The sequence below is a fragment of the Zonotrichia albicollis genome, chromosome Z, assembly GCF_047830755.1.
Source record: "Zonotrichia albicollis isolate bZonAlb1 chromosome Z, bZonAlb1.hap1, whole genome shotgun sequence".
Lineage (NCBI taxonomy): Eukaryota > Metazoa > Chordata > Aves > Passeriformes > Passerellidae > Zonotrichia > Zonotrichia albicollis.
Window position 1 is genome coordinate 33193658 of NC_133860.1, and position 22482 is coordinate 33216139.

General features: G+C 43.3%; 1 protein-coding gene across 4 annotated transcripts in view; it reads left to right on the forward strand.

Moving 5' to 3' along the window:
- The window catches only part of SNX18 (sorting nexin 18), a 211659-nt gene that overhangs the window by 15565 nt on the left and 173612 nt on the right, over window positions 1–22482 (forward strand). The window contains exon 2 of one of the 4 annotated variants that reach the window (XM_005490658.4): window positions 3495–5934. The exons of the other annotated variants lie outside the window; for them this stretch is intronic. Coding sequence (XP_005490715.1) covers window positions 3495–3748 — 254 coding nt within the window. The 3' untranslated portion in view covers window positions 3749–5934. Of the gene's footprint in view, window positions 1–3494; window positions 5935–22482 lie in introns of those variants that run through there. 4 annotated transcript variants of the gene reach the window in all.

The following is a 22482-nucleotide window of genomic DNA, read 5'->3' on the forward strand; positions in this document are numbered from 1 at the left end:
GAGTATATGGATCCAAACCCATCCTTTTCTGACACATCACACAATCTCAAAACATTTGTTACTGGAATAAAACTGCAGATGATGAGAAAATAGATTGCTTGACCCAAACCTAAGTGCTTTTGGGTTCGGGAGATTTTCTTTTCCTGAATGTGTACAACTCCTTCTACCTCATAGCAATCTCATATTTGCATGAGTAGCTTACTGTTTCAAAACACTTTTTTCCTCATAACTCCTTAGCACCCATTTAAGTTGCTGCTAGTACACTGTTTTATAGCTTGAAATTATTTATTTCTATTGAGAACTCTGCATTGTTCCTGTTTTCTTGGCTTCTAGCAAAATACACTAGCACTAATTTTGCCAGCATGAATGTTCCTTGTTGAATGTGTTTGTATCATCTTGTGCTGTCTAATTTCATATTTCAAAACAAGAACTGAAATCTGAATCTCTTTTAAACCCCTAGCTGCAGTGAGTATAGGAGTCTGTTTACTGTAAGGATTTGGGCAGTGACAAACAGCATTCATATAAGCTTTTCCCCATCTTTAAGAACAGAAATAGATGTGGCACAGTTTTTTTGCATCATTTTTAATCCAGGCCCTCCTCACTTGTTGAAAGCTAGTCCCTATCACTGGGTAGTGACTCCTGACAGGAGGTCATCAAATGCATGAGCAAGATTGAACAGAATCTGTACATCTGGATCTAAAAAAAAGCCCAAGAATTTATTTTTATGTATTCCATCCCTCTGGGAACAGTGCACTGGTATATATTTATCCCGGGCATGTACTCTGCAGGAGGCTTCCTTGAGGTAATATGCACTGGGAGGTGACTCCTTCTGTTTCTTCTTCCTTAAATATGTTTTAGTCTTTTCTCTGACTGCTGTGATTCAGCCTTCTTTTCTTTTAAATACATCTTCCTTTTTTTTGTTGTCCAAACCAATACTAGGTATTCACATATATAAAATCAGAAGCCAGGATCAATCTCTGCAGGTGTACTTGTAGGCCAGTGGGCCTTGCTCCCAGCAGTGTTGCACCCCAGGGTGGCAGCAGGAGCTGTGAGGTGCCAGAGTGGGCACTGAGTGGGTTGGATCAGTTAGTGAGGGTGGAGCTGGGGGAGTTGATGGTCTGCAGCCTGGCTGCAGCAGGTCTGGAGTTGTGAGCTGGGAGTCCTTAAAGGTTCCCATCACCTACTGAGGCATCTCTGCACAAGAACCCTTCTCTTCACGAGGGATATACACAAGGGGCTGCTCTCCACTCCCCAATTCCCTGTCTTCTGTTCGCTGTAGGATGAATCATTGAACCTTCCACATGGAGAAATCTCTGTTCCCGCTCAGGGTCTTGCTCACTTAGATCAAAGTACAAGAAGTGTAGATTATGGAAAAGTGTTTGGAGAAAAATGGGCAATTTTTTGTTACTTAAGCTGCTTTCAAAGCCATGAAAACTAATAAGTTTTGTTACTTTGGATTTGCTAAGCTAAGTCTTGCAAATGTCAGTAGATGCTGAACAGCTTAAAAATGACATTTTAAAACAAATAATTTCTTCTTAGAGAAAAGGACATGGTTTTAGGTGTTTTTCTCTGTGTTTAGGGAGAATTCTTTGACTGTCCTCAAATAAGATAATATTATCCCTCTATAGAGTTATTTTAAGATTAATTATATTACTAATTCTCAGGTGTAATTAAAAGTTTAATTTAAAGGCGTTAAAAAAAAACAAGCAATAAAGTACAGCTTTATACTAAAACATATGTATGAGCTTTGTCATATATTGCTGACATCTGGTTAAAGTCTGTCCAGGTTTTAAAAGTAATTCCACTACAGGGCCAGTATGATCCACATGCATTAATAGAGCAGTGTTAGTGATTGCACCGTACTTTCCCCACTGGATTGCTTCACTAATTATAAATCTTTCTCTTTTATTTTTGATAGCAAAAAATACATAATATGTCTTGTCTGGAGAGCAGTTGTGTTTGGTAATGTATGTTTTTTATTGATGTAAAATAATCTGAAGATTATACATGCTTCATAGCATATTTACGCTTTCAGCTGCTGATACTGTGAATTTCAGTATTTCTTTTTCAGTTTGGTCATTTTAGAAATAACATCTAAAGCTGTTTCCCACATCACAACTGAAGAATTGTCATGTTTATTTAACCAGCTACATCTGGCTTCCAGTAAGTCCCAAATTTCAGTTTTTCACAGCTGTGCATAGATTCCTGTCATGCCCACAGAGCACAGAAAAAATTTTGCTAAGCCTAAATTTGTTGAAAGAAGTGTTCTTCTTGTAGGAGAAGGGATTAAGTGTTTTTCAGATCATACCCTATCTCATGGATTCCTTATTCTTTAGAGGTCAACATACAGATCTTCTGGCACAGTGTCACTGCCAGCACCACTGCATGTGGAAAAGGTTTTTCCGTGATGTTTTTGGAGCCAGGCTGGAGATGATGAGGTTAATCAGCAGAAGCAGCCAGTGCCAAGCTCTTAGCCATCCCACTGTTGTGCCATGCCAGCCAGGAAGGTGTGGAACACTGCTTCTGCCTCACAGCCCCCAGAGACAGAGACTGCCCTTGGCCTTCAGGCAGCGTGCTGTAGTCACATGTAAGAAGTGTAATCTGATAGGAGAGTTACGACATTACAAATATTTACAGGAACAAGAATGTAGTGAGATGATAAAAGCTGTACTAGTCTGATTTGGTTTAGTTATATGAATAAAATAAGTAAGGCGAAGAAGTTGATCTGTGGGAAATGGAGTCCAATATGAATGTCTTAAGATGGCTCTGCTTTGGGTTGGGTCTGTTTTGGATGATACTTTGCTTTTGTAGGATGTGTGTGCCTTCGTTAGCTATTTGGAGAGGGAGGATTGTCAGTTCTATAACTCTGCTTTTCTACTACGTTTTGTAACACTGTGTAAGTGTAAGGTCTGCTTGGGCATCTATGATTTTGAGATAAGCTTTTAGATTCTCTGGTAATCAATAATTAATTTTGGAGTATCTCTGGTGTAAAAGCAAAAACATGTTTTGACAAGATTTTGTGTATTAAGATTTGCTTTTGACATTTCACAAGGATTGGGAAAGGGATATTTCACATAGTCCAGTTCTTAACAAGGTTATTTTTCTGGTATTTATGTAGGCTTAAATTTTGATCTGGCTAGTTTTCTTGGGCTTTCACTACTCTTCTACTGGTATAATGATAATATATTCTCAGAAGACACCATCTGATTTTTAAGGTTGTAAAATAGGATTTCTAGTAACTTTAGTATGCTTGAGCCTTAAAAAAGTATTGAGTTTTATTTTTTACGCAGGATCCACTGGTCTGTGATTTTTCTTACATTAAAAAGCATTTGTTTTATTGTCTTTCATTCACACATATGTCTGTGCACACCTGTAAATACACTGAGAATAAGTCTTATACAAATCCTTGTTGTTATTAAATCACTTGTTAAAGTTCAGTAATCAAGTCTACATGGTCCTCACAGTTCAACTGTTTCATTTTGTTCTTTACACAGGAGCCCTTACCAAAGTAAAGGAGAGTAAGCGGCACGTGGAAGAGGGGAAGATGGAGCTCCAAAAAGCTGAGGGCATTCAAGAACGTTGTAACATTATTTCCTTTGCAACCCTTGCAGAAATTAATCATTTCCACAAAATTCGTGTGAGGGACTTTAAATCACAGATGCAGCATTTCTTGCAACAGCAAATACTCTTTTTTCAAAAAGTGACACAAAAGCTAGAAGAAGCTCTTCACAAATATGACAGTGTTTAGTCCCTGATTTGTGGACTTTGCTCAGCATGAACGTGACCCAGGCAGCAGAGCAAATGCTGCTGAAGAGCTGCTGCCAGTGGTAGATGGCGGTACAAGGATGGGTTTGTGTTCACCTGGAACCCGGGTTTTATCTCTGATTATGTAGAAAGGAAACAGTTATAGGGCTATGTAGTAGAAACAGTACCACGCATTTTAACTAAGTTATACTATGTATGCCTACACCATTGTAACTTTTTTGAAATAATGAGTATACTATTTGCCTTATTGCTTTTTGAAATACGGTATCTTAGTGCATACTTCATAGACCTCAAAGCCCTTTGGGTATTTAAGGAAGTTGGCTAGATAAATGCCTGCTTCAGATGCCTTTTTACTTTCCTAGATTTGGATTTCCTAAATTCAAGCAATTCTCTGTTTACAGACTCCTACTAGAGCAGCTATGTGATTCTGTGCCTTTAGACTCTATTTTTCCTTTTCTAGTAAGTCACATTTTTATGATTAAATGAATGAAGGGTTGGTGCCTGTGACAGGAACTGATGATGAAACCTCACATTGACTGGAAAAAAATTCAGCTGCCATCCAGTTTGCATAGCAAGTACTTTCTTACGACGAATGTTGGCTCAAAAGGGAAAAGTTAAATTTATTCACACTTTCCCTGGAAATCGAGACTACTTGTTAAATGTACTAGGATGTTAAGCACATGTACAAAAATACACCACTTAATTCCCTTTCTGAAAGAAATAATAGTAAGGGGTGAGGTTTTTTGGTGTTTTTTGTTTGGTTTTTTGTTTTTTTGTTATTTTTTTGGTATACAGCATTACTGTAAGTAGAAAGTTGAAGAGCTAGCCTAATAAAAATTACATATATCAAGGGGATATTAATGCAAGCTATGTGGCTGCAACATTTTTTTTTAAGTTTCAAATTATTTGCGCTTTGTTCAGTTGCTGATTCAGTTTAACTTCAGACTTGTATCTGCATTGCCAGTTGTCTGAATTTAAACTCCACTGTGATTCATTAGTTTACTAAGGAAAAAGTTTTTGGGGATTATCAATAAATAAATTATCTGAAGGCTTGGCTGAACTGACTTGGAAAACAGGTGGCATTTTTATGTTTGTAACACTCAAGAATTAACAATTGTCTTAATTTTTGTATAAATATTTTTGACAAGCAGGGTGCATTTATAGATATGTAAACACTATCTTTTAAAGAGGATTATAGCTTATTTCCCTTGAATTAAGTCTGTATTTCTTGCCTATTGATTTCCTTCTTATAAGTCAGTATGAAAGGGGGGTTTTGTTTATCCTATCTTTTCTCTCCTGAACAAAAATAAGAAAACTTTGCAAGGAAGCAAAATGTTTATTTTTTGTTTAATTGCATTAATCAAAAATAGCTTAAACAAATGAAAGCCTGGAAAAGGAAGTTGAGCAACAGTTACAGTTAAGTACAAATCATTCCTCACCTATGCAGCAGAAATGTGCAGTTCTTTCAAATGATCATGTGAGGTTTTGTAGTTTAACCCCACACCTCTCTTTCAGAGGAATAACTGAAGAATGTAGTTTTGACTCTAAGATTCACCTCCAAATTTTTGGAGATGGCTGTTTTGCACAAGCTGTGTTTGGTGGTGCTTCTAGTACACACATAAAGCAGTAAAATATAGAATAATGAAGAGGGGAAAGCAAGTATTTGTAAAAGAAAGGACAATCAGTGAGGAAAGACTCCATTTCCAGCCTGTTGAAACAGTTCTGCAAACAAGATTGACCATAAAATAAGGACCACAGTCATAGAGCTGACTTGCTCTTTACCTTCCTCATGGTGTCTCATTCTACATTCAAAACTCACCACTTCCCCTAACAGCTCTTCCCAGCAGTACTCCTACTTTCCCATACATCATTTATTTATGTGACAGAGTCATGAGCTAAGTTTGAGCTGAGTTCCATGGCTAATGTTTGCTTAAGCCACATACTGTTTTACTAAATGTCTTTACAGTAATTAGATCAGACTATAATCAAGCTGATTCTATGTGGAGGTATTAAGACCTGTTCAGAAATTGATTTTGGTTCAGTAGAAATATTTTAGGAGGTTGGTATTAATGACTTGTTCATGTCCAGGAGGAAATTAAGCTGTGATATGTATTCATACAACGTTATCAGACAGGTACAGTTTTCCCTAATAAACTGTCATGGCCTTCACCTTACTTTCTCATTTGTGAATTTATTTGAGTACAGGAAAAGTGAGTGTAGTAATTGGTTAAATTTGATGTACCAGAAAATTTTGGTTGGAATCCTGGTTTAAATTATTGCAGGGTACAGAAGGGTTCTGGTCTACATCTATATTAGCGTTTTCTTTTTTTCCTCAGTCATTGTAGAGTTGAACTGGCTGACGGGTGGAGCACAAGGAATTGCAGTAAAGGGTGTTGCATAAGGCTGGTGACTGGTCACCAGTGGGGTTCCACAGAGCTCCATCTCAGGCCCCTTGCTCTTCACTGTCTTCATAAATCACTTGGACACAGAACTCAAAGGAGTACTAAGTTTGATGATGAGGCTAAGATGGAAGTGACTGTGCATGCCCTTAAGGGCAGAGAAGCCCAACAGAGAGATGGACAATTCAGATGGCCAGGCAATCACCAACCATGTGAAGTTCAACAAGGGCTGGTGCCAGATCCTGCACCTGGCATGGGGCAGCCCTGGATGTACAGACAGGCTGGGGAATGAGAGGCTGGGCAGCAGTGCCATGGAAAGGGCCCTGGGGCTCTGGTCCATGGCCAGCAGTGCCCTGGCAGCCAGGAGGGCCAAGCGTGTCCTGGGGGCATCAGGGACAGCATCAGCAGCTGGGCAAGGGAGGGGATTGTCCTGCTCTGCTCTGCACTGGGGCAGCCTCACCTCCAGTGCTGGGGGCACTTCTGGGTGCCACACTATCAGACATTAAACTACTGGAGAACATCCAGAGGAGGGCCATGAGGATGTTGAAGGTTCTGGAGGGGAAGCCTGATGAGGAACAGCTGAGGTCACTTGGTCTGTTCTGCCTGGAGGAGACTGAGGGGAGACTTTGCTGTGCTCTTTAACATCCTCATGAGGAGGGGGGGCAGGCACTGATCTCATCTCTGTGGTGACCAGTGACAGGTCTTAAGGAAATGGCCTGAAGTTGTGTCAGGTGAGGTTTAGGTTGGATACCAGGAAAGGGTTCTTCACCCAGAGGGTGTTTGGGCGCTGGAACAGGCTTCCTAGGGAAGTGGTCCAAGCACCAAAACTAACAGTTCCAGAAGTGTTTAGACAATGCTCTGGCATATGGTGTGTCTTGGGGATTCCTATCTGGAGTCAGGAGTTGGACTTAATGATCCTGACAAGTGTCTTCTAGCTCAGCATGAGTTTATTTATGATGCAGGGTGCCTGCACTCTATTAATGCTTGCTGCACTGTATAAGAACGATAGTATTAATTGAATTTGGACCAATTATGACACTGACCACTTATGACTGACTGACTACTGAGTGGCGTGGTCTGGGATCCAAGTGTACTCTATAGTAATGTGAATGTATATTGTGTGGGACTATGGAAGCACCAAAGGAAATCTAACAATTTGAATAAATAAATGTGAAAGAAAGCAAATTTGCTCTGTATCATAAACCCTTTTGTTTCATGTGATTAATGTAATTTGTTTTCAATGCATTGCAGTTATTGTGTTGGTAAGTAGTAAGAATCTAGTGTGCTTGTTGGGTTTTGATATTTGCAAGAAGATCCACTGAGGTATTGGTTTGTGTAAAGTGCTGAGTCCTGTCAACCCTGGAATGAACCCTTCAGGGTAATTATGTACTTAAAATCAACAACAGGTGGAGAGTGAAAAATATTTCTGTTCAAATTGTAGGGTTTACAGTTAGAAATTAGCAACATACTAAAATTATTAGATGTTTAATTCCTATCACTTTTTTTTTTTTTTTGTGATATTTGCAGAAGAGAGTTACCCCAATGATTTGTGCATGTTCTCTACATTCTTGTTGCAAATAAAATTGGTTTGGTTTTAGAAAACCTTGATCAGCTGCCTGCACTGAAAATGCCGACATTACTTGGTGAGGCATAGGTATCTTTTTGGTGAATTACAACATCTGATTGGCAGTACCTGATTATTTTGCCAGACCTTCACCATTCCAGCTAGCATCTTCCTTGCTGGTTGTCTGCTGCAACCTGAATTCTTCTGGGAAGCTTAAGTGAGAATTGCTCAGCTATTTCTCAAAAGGAGTTCATAAAAAATTTTCAAAAGGGTGTTTTCTTTTTAAATTCTGTAAACAATTTGGCTGGAAATCTTTAGTTCTTTCATACTTTGGAGAAAGGAGTTGATATTTGGCAGACTCATTATCTTTTACAACCTTAGATGTGCTTTCTGCACAGCCTGTGAAAATTTGTCCATCTATTTCCAAGTTTTACCAAAGTTTTTCTGGGACCTGCAGTTTTGACAGATGAATTTTCTGTAACTCCCTTTTCCTCCAAGCAATCTTGATTCTAACCTTAGTCAGCAGGAAGTGAGGCTTTGACTGTAATTCTTTTCCCTTTCATTCAGAGGAGCTGCACCTCTCAGGCCACAAGCTGAGCAAAGAAGCTGTCAATAGGTGCTGGTGGCTTTTTAGGCCTGGCCACGGGAGAAGAGGAGCAGCAGCCTGGAACACAAGCTTGATGTTGTGCCTGGCAGCTACAAGAAGGTGGATGTCAGAGATAGCTGAAGAAGAACATGAAGATAAGAAAATGGTGAGGAGAGAAGGCCTTGTGACTACAAAGGCCTGTTCCTCCAGTGCCTAATGAATGCCTTGAGCTTCCAAAGTATCCAAGACTTTTGCTGTTTCTAAATAGCCATCATGAGCAGGCAGAAAATGGGCAGCTTTAGTTCTGCTCGCGGTGAGGACAGCAATGTTTTGTTTCCATCATTAGAAGTTACATTCTTTGCTCAGTGGTCTCGTAGGCAGCTGAAAACTGCTGAAGAACTGTAGGTTTTGGGGCTGAAGGAGATGCCATAATACAGGCCCAGTCAGGCAGCACAGTAGATGTCGGTGTGGCCTCATGCGTTTCATCACACACCTTTTTTCTTGGGAAGAGGAGATCAGTTTAGGAAATTGTGCACATAAGAACTCCTGTATTAAGGAATACTAAGATTAATCATTTAGGGGAAAAAAAAAAAAGAAAAATTAAAACTATTTCATCATTAAAATTGTCTGTGGTAACTAGTATATCAAGACACCTCATGGGACATTTGCACTGTTTCCCTGCCTGATTAAGTGCACATGATATAAAGCATTGTGCTAATCAGCTTAAGGTCTTTCAGAGAGGTTGTTGTCTGCCTAATTCTTACTTCTTTTTCAGCATCAGTTGTACACTGCACTGTGAGAAAGTCCAGGGGAGTGAAGATCAGGTACGGGTGGCTGTCAGCCTGCAGAGTGGTGTTCAGAGAACTCGACTCTGTTCCTGTCTCCACCCAGGCTCTATGCAATATAAGCCATGTGAGATAAATCATTTATATGCTCTCCATTTTGTGTAGGCTTGAGTTTAAACCCAGGAGTTACACTGAACAAGGTGCTGGGAATTCACAGTTTTCACTGAAGGTTATACACATTGTACTTTGGATAAAGGAAATACTTCAAATGCAGAGTTGCCTGGAAAAAAATAATCAGGTATTCATTTCTTTGGGTAGACTTGCACAAGTTGGAGAACATTTGGGATCCATTAGCAGCAAAAGAGGAATAGTAAACCCAGATCATATTGTTGGAATGTTGCAAATGTAAGTATAATCTCTTTGAAATTAGTGTTCAGATATTGATTTATTTAAAAAAATCCCTCCTGAGAAAATTAATATTTTGCCTTCAGTATGATGTGTCAGTATTATTTAGGAAATAAGAGATGGGGCCACATGTTGAGTAGCAAGGATTCTCAGTCAGGTACTGTTCATTCCATTAATAGAATGATAAAGGCCTTCTGAGATGAATCATAGAGTGATCATTTGGATGTATATTTTGGATGTATATTTACAGGAAAGCAGAATTAGCCACATGGACTAACTTACTTCTGTCATTTCCTAAGGCTTGAGATGCTGCCTTGTAATTGCATAATTTCTCAATGTAACACAGTGCAGTATAGAATCTGTTGCACATAAAAAAGTAAATTGTGTAATATATGTAAGTAATGTAATTTCTATATACTTCAGACTCATGCGGTTGACAGCAAAGCTCAGACATGCCCTGAGTTAATTTAAATACAAATTAGTAATAGATCCAGTAAAAGTTAATTTTCTAAAGTTAAAAGGCATCTCCTGTACTGGCTGATAGACTTGCCACTTAATTTGGTCCCACTTTGAAATCAATGGGATTTTTTTTGCTTGACTCCACTGGGAAGAATATCAGGCTCAGTGAGTTGAAATTACAACCCTCCATCAACCCAGAAGTGTTCAGCCCAGACTATTCCCCTCCTGTGCTCATTTACAACTGAATTTAACATACAGAATTTTGAAGTTGCCTGTCAAAAAGCTCTATCCTGCAATTTTAATCAAAACCATCCCCTATTTTGGGGAATATAACATTATCATTTGAAATGAAGAATGATACTGCTTTTGGTTTTAAAAGACATTTCCAAGGAGCATGAAAACCTTCTGTGAGAAGATAAAATCAGGAATTTTGAATTTCACCTTTTCTCTCTTGAATGTTTTAGCTGGCATTAACAACTAATTTTTATGGATAAAATAATGCAGGGGAAAGACATCACATAAATACATTAAAAATTTTAGAGCTCAGTAAGAGAGTACAAAGTTTTATTTGCAATGAGTTAAGGTTGACTGTATTTCTGTTGGAACATCCCATGCTATTTTTAAAGATCTTTTCTTTGGAAAAAAACCTAGAGTCAGTTCTTTAATAAAAAATGAAGATGGTGAAATAGTGTTGAAAGAGTATCCTCCCTTCAACTTCGAGTCACTAGCCCTCAGGTAGGAGTTGCAGGAGACATTTAGTTCCTCCGCTGTCCTTGAGGGGCACTTGGCTGGCTCCCTGTCCTGCAGGAGGCTGCCGCACCCATCACCTCCATGCCAGTGCTTCCTAATGTGACTGGGGAAAGAGCTGCGAACAGCAGTTCAGTTTCACAGACAATTTCTGGTTCCAAACACGTGAACGATGTTGCAAACTGCACTTGCAAAATGATAATTGTCAGAGTCCCCCGGTGCCATCCTGGCAGGGTGCTGCCACGTTCAGTATTTTTCTTTTTGCTTTCCTTAGAGAAATTGCAGGCAAGATGACTACCCCAATTTTTAAATCAAATTTAGGACCATGCTGCTGATTCAATTGCTGTGTCAAATCTGTGCCAGTGCTTATCTATTGGAATATGTATCCCAATATAACCAGTTAGATGGTGCCTAGGCCAGTTCTGACCCTCGCTGCTGGGCCAAAGGCAGCACTGTGGTGTTTTACCCCAGAGATACCTTGGCTGGCGGCAGAGTGCAGCGGGGCACAAGACAGGACTCCGTTCTCCTCAGGAGAGAGAGCTTCTGGCGATAGTGGAGAGAAAGGGAGTGGATTCTGCTAGAAGGTTGCCAGATGTTTATTCTGTGGGTACAGAGATGTCTGCACCGAGCTACTGCTGCTAACAGAATGCAGGCCTCATGGTCTCATTAACATTTTAAGCTCAGGACAGGGGAAGGGGAGGGGACAGGTGAGCCACCAACCAGGTGAAGGGGCAGGGTCTCAAGGGACTAGGGACACCTATCACACGACGCCTTGCTGGTATGTTAGCCTGATTGACAGGGCACACTCAGCGAGGGGCGAGGGGGAAGGGAGAAGGTAAAACAGGATATTGCAACACACCACAACATCTCCCCCTAGTTTTGTTTAAAAAGAAGAGGACTGTGTTTATGGTGCAGAATGATTCTACTGAGGCTTCCAGGTCATCCACTGGAGCACTGAGGGCTTCCAAATGGTAGACCTCAGGAGGGGGAGATGAGCTTGAGATTAACTTGAGAACCATGCGTCTGATTACTCCAAAAACAATGCTAAAAACTACAATAACTACAACTAAAATAAACAGCACTAAAAATACAGTTTTCAGAATAGATCCCAACCAGCCCGAGAGTCCCCAGCCATTGAAAAGTCCATTCAGCCCTGTCATGGTTTGAGCCTGGCACAGAGCTAGTGCTCTCTCATGAAAACGCTTCACCCTGGTGTCTGCTGTGAGATGTGACCAGGAATAAGCAAAACAGGCTCTAACTTAAACATAAAGAACACTTTATTACTTAAACTACAGGAAAATAGGGAAAGACTATAAGGAAAAGAAAAAAAAAAAAGAAATTGAAAACTTTACAAAAAAACTTTCTTTCTCCCCACTCTCTGACTTTTTTAATCCGATACATTCTCTCAAATCAACTGTTCAGCTTTGGCCCTACACTTTAGTATATTCAAACTGCAGTTCATGAAGAGGAAAGGAGTCTTTCTTGTTCTATAGGCTTCACTTGGGAACACACTGAAACCTCGTGTGCTTTTTTGTCACTTCGGCACCGCTCGGAAAAAGTCTTTTTGCCGCTTGTGACATCTTCTTTCTATGCTCAGTGCTCTCACCACTGACGGCATGGACCAGAGCTGCTTTTAGGGTTGTCTTTCAAGGATGCCTTGTCTCACTCTAAAAAGGCACAGTCTCTGCTTTGGGACATCTGTCTCCTCTATATTTTTCTAACTCCTTGGGGCCGGGGGGTTTTCACGAATGAACCTTCTTGGTTTTGAGGCACTGCCTCTCTCTAAATGCAGTCTGTGTCACAGGAACAACTGAGTCTATGGCTACAAGAAAAGTCTAGTCAAAAGGCCACTCTAAATCATCTCTCTCTATCTAATCATCTCTACGTTCTTCGGGCTAGGTCTTTGTCTCATCTCATCTCTTATCTCTCTTCTTATTCAGCTTCGAGGAGGATTAGCATTTTTGCAAGGCCCCAATCATGAAAGAAAGGGTTAAAAGTTTTCAGTCTCTGTCTATCTCAGAATGCTGGTAGAATGCTGGTACTCTCACAGGTGCTGCTGCTCTACCGGCCAGGCTGCACTCTTCTCTCTCCTTTCTCCTCCTGGGCGGCTGCTATCACATTCAGACGCCGGCTCTCTTCTCTCTCCCTCCCGGGGGGGGGGGGGGAATGGCTGCCCGATGTCTCTTGGGGCTCTCCCACTCTTCCATTTTTGAGAGCTTTCTCACTCCCATCTCTGTCTAGGCTCCGGGCCTACCGCATGGCTGCCCCTCCCCCGCCCAGCAGCAGCGGCTGGGCTGGACGGGGGAGAGATCTGACCTCTTCGCCGCGACGTCTCAAGAGAGAGTGCTAAGGGCAGTGCCCTGCTTTTAACCTCTGTGTATTCTCGGAGGTGTGTCTAAACTCCACTGGCTACACCGGGTGCCAGTCTCAAACTCAAAACCTTCATTGGTTTGACCACAGCTTCTCAGAATTCCCACTCCTTCCTGGTCAAACCACCACAAGCCCGTTGTCAGTTTCTCTGTTGATGTCTGAGAGCCTTTGTCAAGGCAGTCCATATGTGGTTTGGGCTGCGGTAGGAGATCGCAGGTGGGATGATCACGAGTAGGACGAGAAGCAGGCTCGGTCTCATGGCATCTCGAGGCTTCACACGAACAGTGGGATCTAAACTGGTACAAGGAACTTGAGACAGATATATATTACAAACTATTCCAGATAGGAGGCTTAAATGGAATTTCCTCCAGAGAACGTGTGCGGCGTTTTCTTCTCCAGGCAGCGTGAGCAACCTGGGGTGCTTCTGCAGATTTCTCTGAGACTTTGGGAACATAGGGCTTTACCCATTTGGAAGGAACCCACCTTAAACCAGAGGGGGTGGACACACAGGCGTATCCACGTCCCCAAGTAACCAATTTGTAAGGTCCCACCATTTTCCAAGTCTCAGGGTCCTTTACTAAAACTGGAGGTTTTTCTTTCATCAACCTGTGACTGTTCCCCCCAAAGTGGCATAGGATGGGTGGGTTCAGGCTGTCAAAAGAACAATTCAGAAAATTGATTGTGAATAGTGCCCTGGATAACCGGATGTGGGGAGGTTCTACCTTCAGAACCTGTTGTTGCTGGTCCAGGACCCTTTTAATATCACAGTGAGTTCTTTCTACAATGGCTTGACCTGTAGGGGAGTAGGGGATGCCAGTTTTGTGCTCTACTCCCCATTGCTGCAGGAAGCTCCCGAATTCCTTGGATTTATAAGCAGGCCCATTATCAGTTTTCAGCTCCTTGGGGATGCCCATGAAAGAAAAAGCTTTTAAGAGGTGCTTAATAGCATCAATAGATGACTCTCCTGTGTGGGCAGAAGCATAGACCGCTCCAGAAAAGGTATCTACACTAACATGAACATATTTCTGCCGTCCAAAAGCCTGTATGTGTGTTACATCTGTTTGCCACAGTTCACAACTGTTCAGTCCTCTTGGGTTTGCTCCCGTATTCACTGTAGGGAGTGCATGTTGTTGGCAATTTGGGCACGTGGCCACAATCGCTTTGGCCTGTTCTCGAGTGATGTTAAACTGGCGAACCAGGCCAGGTGCATTTTGGTGGAAAAGCTGGTGGCTGATTTTTGCCTGTTCAAAAACATTTGGGAGAGTGGCCATCACTGCAGGCGCAGCAAGAGCATCTGCCCTTCTGTTGCCTTCAGCGATAAACCCTGGCAAGTCAGTGTGTGACCTGACATGCATCACATAAAAGGGTTGCTCTCGGTGAGTGACTAACTTTACCAGTTTTGAGAGCAATTCAAAAAGTGCAATGTTAGATACATCTTGCAGTATTGCTTGATCTGCTCTGGATACTACTCCTGCCACGTATGCAGAGTCTGTAATCAGATTAAATGGTTCTGAGAACCTTTCAAAAGCCCTAACAACCGCAGCCAATTCAGCAACCTGAGGTGAACCTTCCACCTCAGCCATGTCCGTCTCCCACTGCTGGGTTTGAGGATCCTTCCAAGTTATAACGGACTTGTGGGACCTCCCGGACGCATCTGTAAAGACAGTTAGAGCCCTTTTTAAAGGTCTCCTACTTAGAGCAGTTCTTAATTTTAAAGTAAATTGAACATCTTGTTCAAACAATTTGCAAGCGGGCCGTGCTACCGAAAATTGTCCTGAGTAGGAATCCAGAGCAAACTGCAACACTTCATTTTCTTGAAACAATTGTTCCAGTATTTTCATAGTATTTTGACCTGATTTTAACTCAACTGGAATGTGAATGCACTTAAAATCACATCCTGCTAACTCCCTGATCCGGGTCCTTGCTTTCCGGATCAGTTCTGCTACCAGTTCCTGAGGCTTTGTCAGTCTCTTGGACCTTTTGTGACTGAGGAAAACCCATTCTATGATCAAGAGAGAGTCCCTCTGGTCCCGGTCCTTTTTTGGTGTGTCCTTTGCCTTAGGTGTTTGTTTTTCCTCCCACTGGAAAATAATTCCATGGAGGTGTGGCAACTTACCTAGGATGATAAATTTGAATGGAAGATCAGGCCGGCATCGGTGGGCCTGTCTTATGGACATTGCAATCTGAACCTTTTCTAGAGCTTTCCGTGCCTCTGGGGTAATAGACCTAGGAGCACCTGGGTCCTCTCCCCCTTTCAATAAATTGAAAAGAGGGGCAAGGTCTTCATTAGTCAGACCAAGCCACGGTCTTACCCAATTCAAAGACCCACACAACTTGTGGACATCCGCAAGGGTCTTGATCCTTGGATTGATTTCTAGTTTTTGAGGAGCAATGGTCCTATTTCCAATTTCTAAGCCCAAATACTTCCAAGGTGGCATCTTTTGAATTTTCCTTTCCTGGAGCTCGAACCCTGCAACAATCAATGCATCGATCGTTAGGTCAAGCGCATGTGTTAGTAAATCATCATTGGGGGCACACACAAGGATATCATCCATATAATGATAAATGATGGCCTTCTCTGCGGCTGCACGAACTGGGGAAAGCAGGGAAGAGACATACCACTGGCAGATAGCTGGAGATACCTTTAGGCCCTGAGGAAGAACGGTCCAATGGTACCTTTTCATAGGAGCTTCTGAATTGATAGAAGGGACAGAGAATGCCAAACGCGGTGCATCGTCATGGTGCAATGGGATTTGGAAAAAACAATCTTTAATATCAATAACAGCTAATTTCCAATCTTGGGGAAGCATTGTTGGGGATGGCATACCAGGTTGGGGAGAACCCATATCTTCAATTACATTATTAATTTGTCGGAGGTCACAGAGGAGTCGCCACCTCTTTTTGTCAGCTTTTTGGATGACAAACACTGGAGAGTTCCATGGGGACATGGTCTCCACAATGTGGCCCTTTCTTAGTTGCTCTTGTACTAGTTCTTCAAGCACTTTTATTTTTTGTTTACTGAGTGGCCACTGTTTCACATCAACTGGTTCATCTGTTTTCCACTTAAGTTTTTGGGTGGGGCGCTGTTGTTCAATGACTGCTGCACAAAAATGCTGTGGAGAGTCTGGAATATTAATTGTGACACCCCACTGGGCCATTAAATCTCTCCCTAACAAAGGTTCTGAATAATCTAACACAAATGGACGGATATTTGCCAATTGTCCGTTTGGACCCTCGAATTGAATAATGCCTTTGGATTGTTTTGCCAATTGCAGACCTCCTACACCTCGAAGGTGACCAGCAACATTTTGTAAAGGCCAGTGTGCTGGCCAGTCTTGTACTGGAATCACTGTGCAGTCTGCACCTGTGTCTACAAGCATCTCAATGCGTTTAGACTCCCCACCCCCACTGACATTGCACCACAATTTGGGTTTATCTGTCCCAATAACTTGGACCCGGGCGACTGTGGGCCCTTGTTTATCGACATTTTCAGGTAAAGATGGCACAGGGATAGCTTGAGCAACAATTTGTCCCTTGGGAAGAAACAGGGGTGGGTGGAAACAGTGCAGGCTGAGAACAAATTGCTTGGGATCTGATGTTGTCATTCCCGGAGCAATTTCGATCTCTTGTGGTGTGTTTTTGTCCCCAGTGATGATGTACTTACAACGAATTTGGTTCCAAGTACCTTTCTGTTCAGGATTTACAGAGACAATATGCCAGTCAGTGTCCTTCAGGTGGAGTGACTCTGTCAGCTGCAACCTGTAAGGCTCATTGACAGAAGATGCGGTTAATACAGAATCACTTAAATCATAACAAAGGTTATTTTGTTTCACTTTCAACAGTGGACTAGCAGACTTGGTCTTTGAAGCACCTGCTTCACTTACACAATACTGTTAATATTATTGCGCGCTTGATTTATTTTGCTACCCTTATTCTCTTGGCCTGCTCCTTTTATGTCTGCACGCCTGGCAGGCTGGTGCTTTATTCTTCGTTTTTTTGTTGTTGACCCCCAGGGAGGGCTTGTAGTTCTCCTCCCCTGCCATTTCTAAATTCATCAAATTCCCTTTTCAGGGGGCACTGGTTACTCCAGTGTCCTAGCTTATTACAAAGCAGGCATGGTTTAGTGGGCTCAACCATTGCTGGTCTCCGCTGCTGCCCAGGGTACTGCTGTGCTGAGGGAGAAGGTGCAGGGCTGGCAACAGCGACACGCTGGGGTGGTCTTGGCAGCAGCCTTGGTCTGGTGTCTTCAGCCACAGTCATCAGAGGCACTTTCCTGTTACAGACTAGAAGCATATCTTTTAATGTAGGGGAAGGTTCCATAGGAAGGCTCAGGATTGCCGCTCGACACTGTTCATTTGCATTTGTAAACGCTATTTCTTCTAAAATTGCTTCCCTAGCATTTTCCTTTTTAACCTGTATTTCAATGGCTCTAGTTAGCCTTTCTACAAATTTCAAGAAAGGTTCTGATGGTAGTTGTTTGATTTTACTATAGGGCTCAAAAGGCCCCTCAGGTTGGAGGGAAAAGAATGCTTTTTCAGCTGCTTCTTTTACTTTCTCAAGTGTTTCTGCAGGAATTGCAGCAGCTTGGACTGAGGGAGAAGACCATTGACCCTCACCACAGAGGTGCTCCATGGTAATAGGGTTACCATTGTTGTCTTTTGCTGTGTTTGGATCAGCCTGTAAGCCTGGGAGAGCATCTTTTAGCAGTTGTTTCAATGCTGATTCCCATAATTTGAATTCTGTGGATGTCATGAGACATGAAAAAACCTGTTTTAAATCATGTGGAACTACAACAGTCCTACTTAATTCAGAATTTAAAAGGCCACGGAAATATGGACTGTGTGGACCATATTCTTTATGAGATTTACAGATCTCTTTAATCAATTGTCATCCAAAAGAACTCCAATTAGCAGTTGGGGCTGCTCCAGCTTGAGCTGCAGGCTGAAACGTAACAGGAGCTAGTGACAACATGGCACTGTGCATTGGGTCTGCCGTCCCCTGCTCTGTATCCCTTGAATCAGAAGCATTGGGATCACAGCTACAGGTTTGGGGACAGGCAGTGGGTGTGTCCCCACCGTGGGAACCCGGGGAGGGGGCGGGGACAGGGAGCCAGCAAGGGGCGGGGAAACCGTGGGAACAAGGGGCGGGGTCAAGGGGCTGGCAGGGGGTGGGGATACCGTGGGAACAGGGGGTGGGGACACCTGGTGACATCACATCAGCAGACGCCCCCTGGGAGGAGTAGAGGGGCGGAGCTGAGGGTACTGCAGGAAAGGCGGGGGGAGGGGGGAAGGTGTCACGAGGAACAGGAGGAGAGGGGGATGGGGATGGAATTTTGGAATGCTTAAGAGGATTTTGGGAAGAAGAAGACCAGGTTTGGGAAGATGCCACGTGGCACCCACCATCTTGTGCACCCCCTGGGGACTGGGGGCCATTTTGGACATCACTGCTCTCCGGAAAGCTAACATGTGCTCTGGGATTTAGAGGAGGGGATACAGGGGGTTGGGAAAGACACGCAGCCTGGCCAGGGCTTTGTGAACAAAACAACTCAGGTATTCTTGCACACTCTGGGAGCCGACTTCCCAATGAGTTTGCACTCTTTAAAATACCAAGTTTTGGGGAAAGAGGTTTAGGGGTTTTAGAGCTAGGAGAAACAGGGAGAGCAGAGGTACATGGCTTTACATTTGGCTTTTTCTCCATTTCCTTTTGTTTGAGCAATGCTGTTCGAATTTGTAAACTCCAGAACACAAATTTAGCTGAGGGTAATTTGCCAGATTGTCCTAAGGTTATCAATTCATTCCCAACTTTATCCCAGAATTGAATATTGTGGATTTCTTCAGGGGAAATGTTTGGGAACTGCAGAAAAAGCCATCTTATAAACTGTTTCAATTTTCCTTTGGAGAATTTCACATTACTCTTGATTAAAATGCTAACAATATTATAATACACTCCCCTTTGTACAATGCTAAGTTTGGAACCCATTTTAGATGTAAAAAGCAAAGTACTTAATCCCGCCTGACCAAAAGCAAAGCTAAAATCAGCTACCAATATCTAAAAAAAACCACAGATAGAAAGCGATAACGAGCAGACAAAAGCTTCACAATGCAGCTGTATATACTGCTTTTAAAATTCCCGGGCAGCAGCAGCAGGGCACGCCCTGCCGAGCCGAGGCAGAAACAAAGCCTCCCCCGCGGTGGAATGCAGCCCCCCGCGGAGCAGAGGGAGCAGCCACTCCACGTGGCAGCCGAAACCGGGATGCCCCCCCCCCCCGCCGCCGCGTGTGCAAAGAGCACTCCCGACCCCGCAGATCCCCCGGCCACGTGGAAAGAGAGCCCCCCCCTCCCCCGCAAAGAGAAAGAGAAAGAGAATCTCCTAACACGTGTCTGAGCACGCTGCTGAGCTGGGGCCGCTCCGGCGCGAATTTTAAAAGACAGTGAAACGCGCAGCAGAAACTAAAGCTAGAACGCTATGAATTCTCGTCTGTGGGGCTGCGCAGCCAAAAATGCAAAGGCAAAAAGGAACAGAACTCACGGCAGAGTCTGTTTTTGAGCTTCTGCTCTACCGAAAGCAGAGATACTCACGTGAAATGGAAGCTGTAGGCTGGGTACAGGCAGGCAGGTCTCCACCGGAAAAGGACCTCTCTCTGGGTGCAAGAGAGGCTCCCCTTTTCTTCCTCTGGAAAATCTGCTCACCACAATGAAGCTGGGCTTTCCAGAAGGCACCGAACAGTCCACGAAACTTTTTCTGGGAATATTCCCAAAGTCTCTAGCTGGGAGTCTTGAAGCCAGGCTCCTTTCAGCTGGATGCACGGCTGCCAGAGCTTCTCTGAGGAACTGCAAGCCTGTTTTCGGGCTGCAGAGTCGAGCCCACCCAGGGACGCCAATATATTGGAATATGTATCCCAATATAACCAGTTAGATGGTGCCTAGGCCAGTTCTGACCCTCGCTGCTGGGCCAAAGGCAGCACTGTGGTGTTTTACCCCAGAGATACCTTGGCTGGCGGCAGAGTGCAGCGGGGCACAAGACAGGACTCCGTTCTCCTCAGGAGAGAGAGCTTCTGGCGATAGTGGAGAGAAAGGGAGTGGATTCTGCTAGAAGGTTGCCAGATGTTTATTCTGTGGGTACAGAGATGTCTGCACCGAGCTACTGCTGCTAACAGAATGCAGGCCTCATGGTCTCATTAACATTTTAAGCTCAGGACAGGGGAAGGGGAGGGGACAGGTGAGCCACCAACCAGGTGAAGGGGCAGGGTCTCAAGGGACTAGGGACACCTATCACACGACGCCTTGCTGGTATGTTAGCCTGATTGACAGGGCACACTCAGCGAGGGGCGAGGGGGAAGGGAGAAGGTAAAACAGGATATTGCAACACACCACAACACTTATCTATCAAGGGTAGATTTAATTTCATATAATTGTAAGAAATACAGAGTTTTTCAGAGCTTTAGTAAGCATTGAGAAAACCTTTTTTGCTTGCATCATCGTTCAGGATCTGTGAAGCAAGCTTATCAGAGGTAAGGTCCCTGCTGTCAGAGTGTGGTACCAGGTTTGCTTTGTGCCCATGTGTAGTTTCTGTGTAGAAGCAGTCTGTCCAATAGATTAATGCAAACCTGACTCAGTGTGCTAATGAAGAATTGCTAGTTGGTAAGAAAAGCATACCTTCTCAAGCTCAATTACCTTCTCTGGGAGAGTCTTTAATTTCAAACATGCAGTGGTATTGAGTTTCTTTTCTTTTCCTTGCCGCTTTCTCTGTGGGAGTCACTTGTGAATAAGCATGGACAGCTGCTCTCAGACAGCCCGGACTGTTCCATAAGCAACATCCATTCAGAAGCTGTAGTTGAAAGGCAGCTGTATCTCTGCTTTAGGGTAAATAGTGTGGCAAGGTGCCTTTAAGCTCTGTTTTGAGTGACATGAAAGTCAGATGTAAAAATGAAGTTATGATGATACGTGTTAAACCCTGCGTAAGGATGTGGCCAATCCATCATGCTGCAGTGGTGAGCAGCTCAGTGGTGAGCCTGTCCTGTTCTGCTGGTCTTTTCCCCCAGGTGGTTGTCAGCATCACACGTCATTCTCGCAGTGTCTCAAATAGGTAAGTTTCTGGGCTCTGCTGTCCATACCCCCACAGCACATGCAGTGACAAGGAAATGTGTCTCATTTCAAGAACTGGTTGCTCACACTTTGGGCCGCGAAGTTAGGGAGTGTATTTGGTTGAAGAAGTTGAGCAATATGAATCTCCCAGTGCCTGGGAGTGAGGAGGAAGGAGTTTTAACTGCTCACAGTAGTAACCAGATAAAGGGCAGACTCTACACCTTGCAACATTGTTCAGCGTATCAGTGTGGTAAGGAAAGCCTGTCTGGAACTTGTTAGGGCCGGAAGATGAGAAGGAAGGGGGAAATAATTGTCTCTTTCCTCATAGCCCAAGTGCAGACTGTGGAGCTGTTTGTTGACAACCAAAGAGAGAAGCTGAAGGATGCTGCAGGTTTCCCTTTGGATCATTCTGAATCGTGAATGCCCAATGGGTGAAGTATCCTGCAGAAGGCAGTTGTGACTATTTTCTCTTATTAAAGAATCATTATTGCTTGGTCCAAAATACAGGAGCAGCCACGCCAGGAGGAACCTCTGGGCAGTAAATGTTCAAATGGCGTCAAGGTCATCTCAAAACCTCCCTTACATTCTTCTGCACTTGGAGACAGCAAGGAAAGGACAAGCCTTAGCTCACACTTATCACAGATGCTTGTTCCTGAGACATATGTTTCTGGATCTCTGAGGCCAAAGGAGTTGGGATTCCCTTATGAATGGGTGAAACTATTTCAGTGCTATCCAAGATATTGTGCAGGAGTTAGTGACATTCACACTGGCATCAGTCAGGGCTCAGCATGACCTTGTTCTTTAGCAGGACGTGCTGTAGGTGCCCACCTTCCAAAGTGTAGTCTGGGATGTGAGTCTGCAGGCTATAAAAGCTTTCATCTGAAGCTGTACAGGAAAGGACATAAGCTCTCAAGGGGCTGTGTGCTCATTACCCCAGTGCTCATTCCATCCACTGACTACTTCTGTATGATCTTTTTCTTCTCCCCCTGGGAAATGTGTACGCAAATTTTTCAAGGAGTCAAGTCACCTGATGCAGAGATCCTCTCCATAAGCCAGACACCTTAAACTAGGTTCACAGGGTCTGCATTCTTTATGGGCCTTAAGCAGTTATCTGCTTGGATAGTCAGGAAATTTCATTCAAAATAGATCTAAAGTACATTAGCTAAACCATGTCAAAACCTTATGTCCATGTGCTCATTCAGGATTCATGCTATCCCCATTTAGCCTTATTTGCTCACATACTGAACTAAAGTAAATCAAATTAAGCTTAATACTGAATAAGAGTGCCCAGTGTTTGCAATGGGTAGTTATGCAGCTC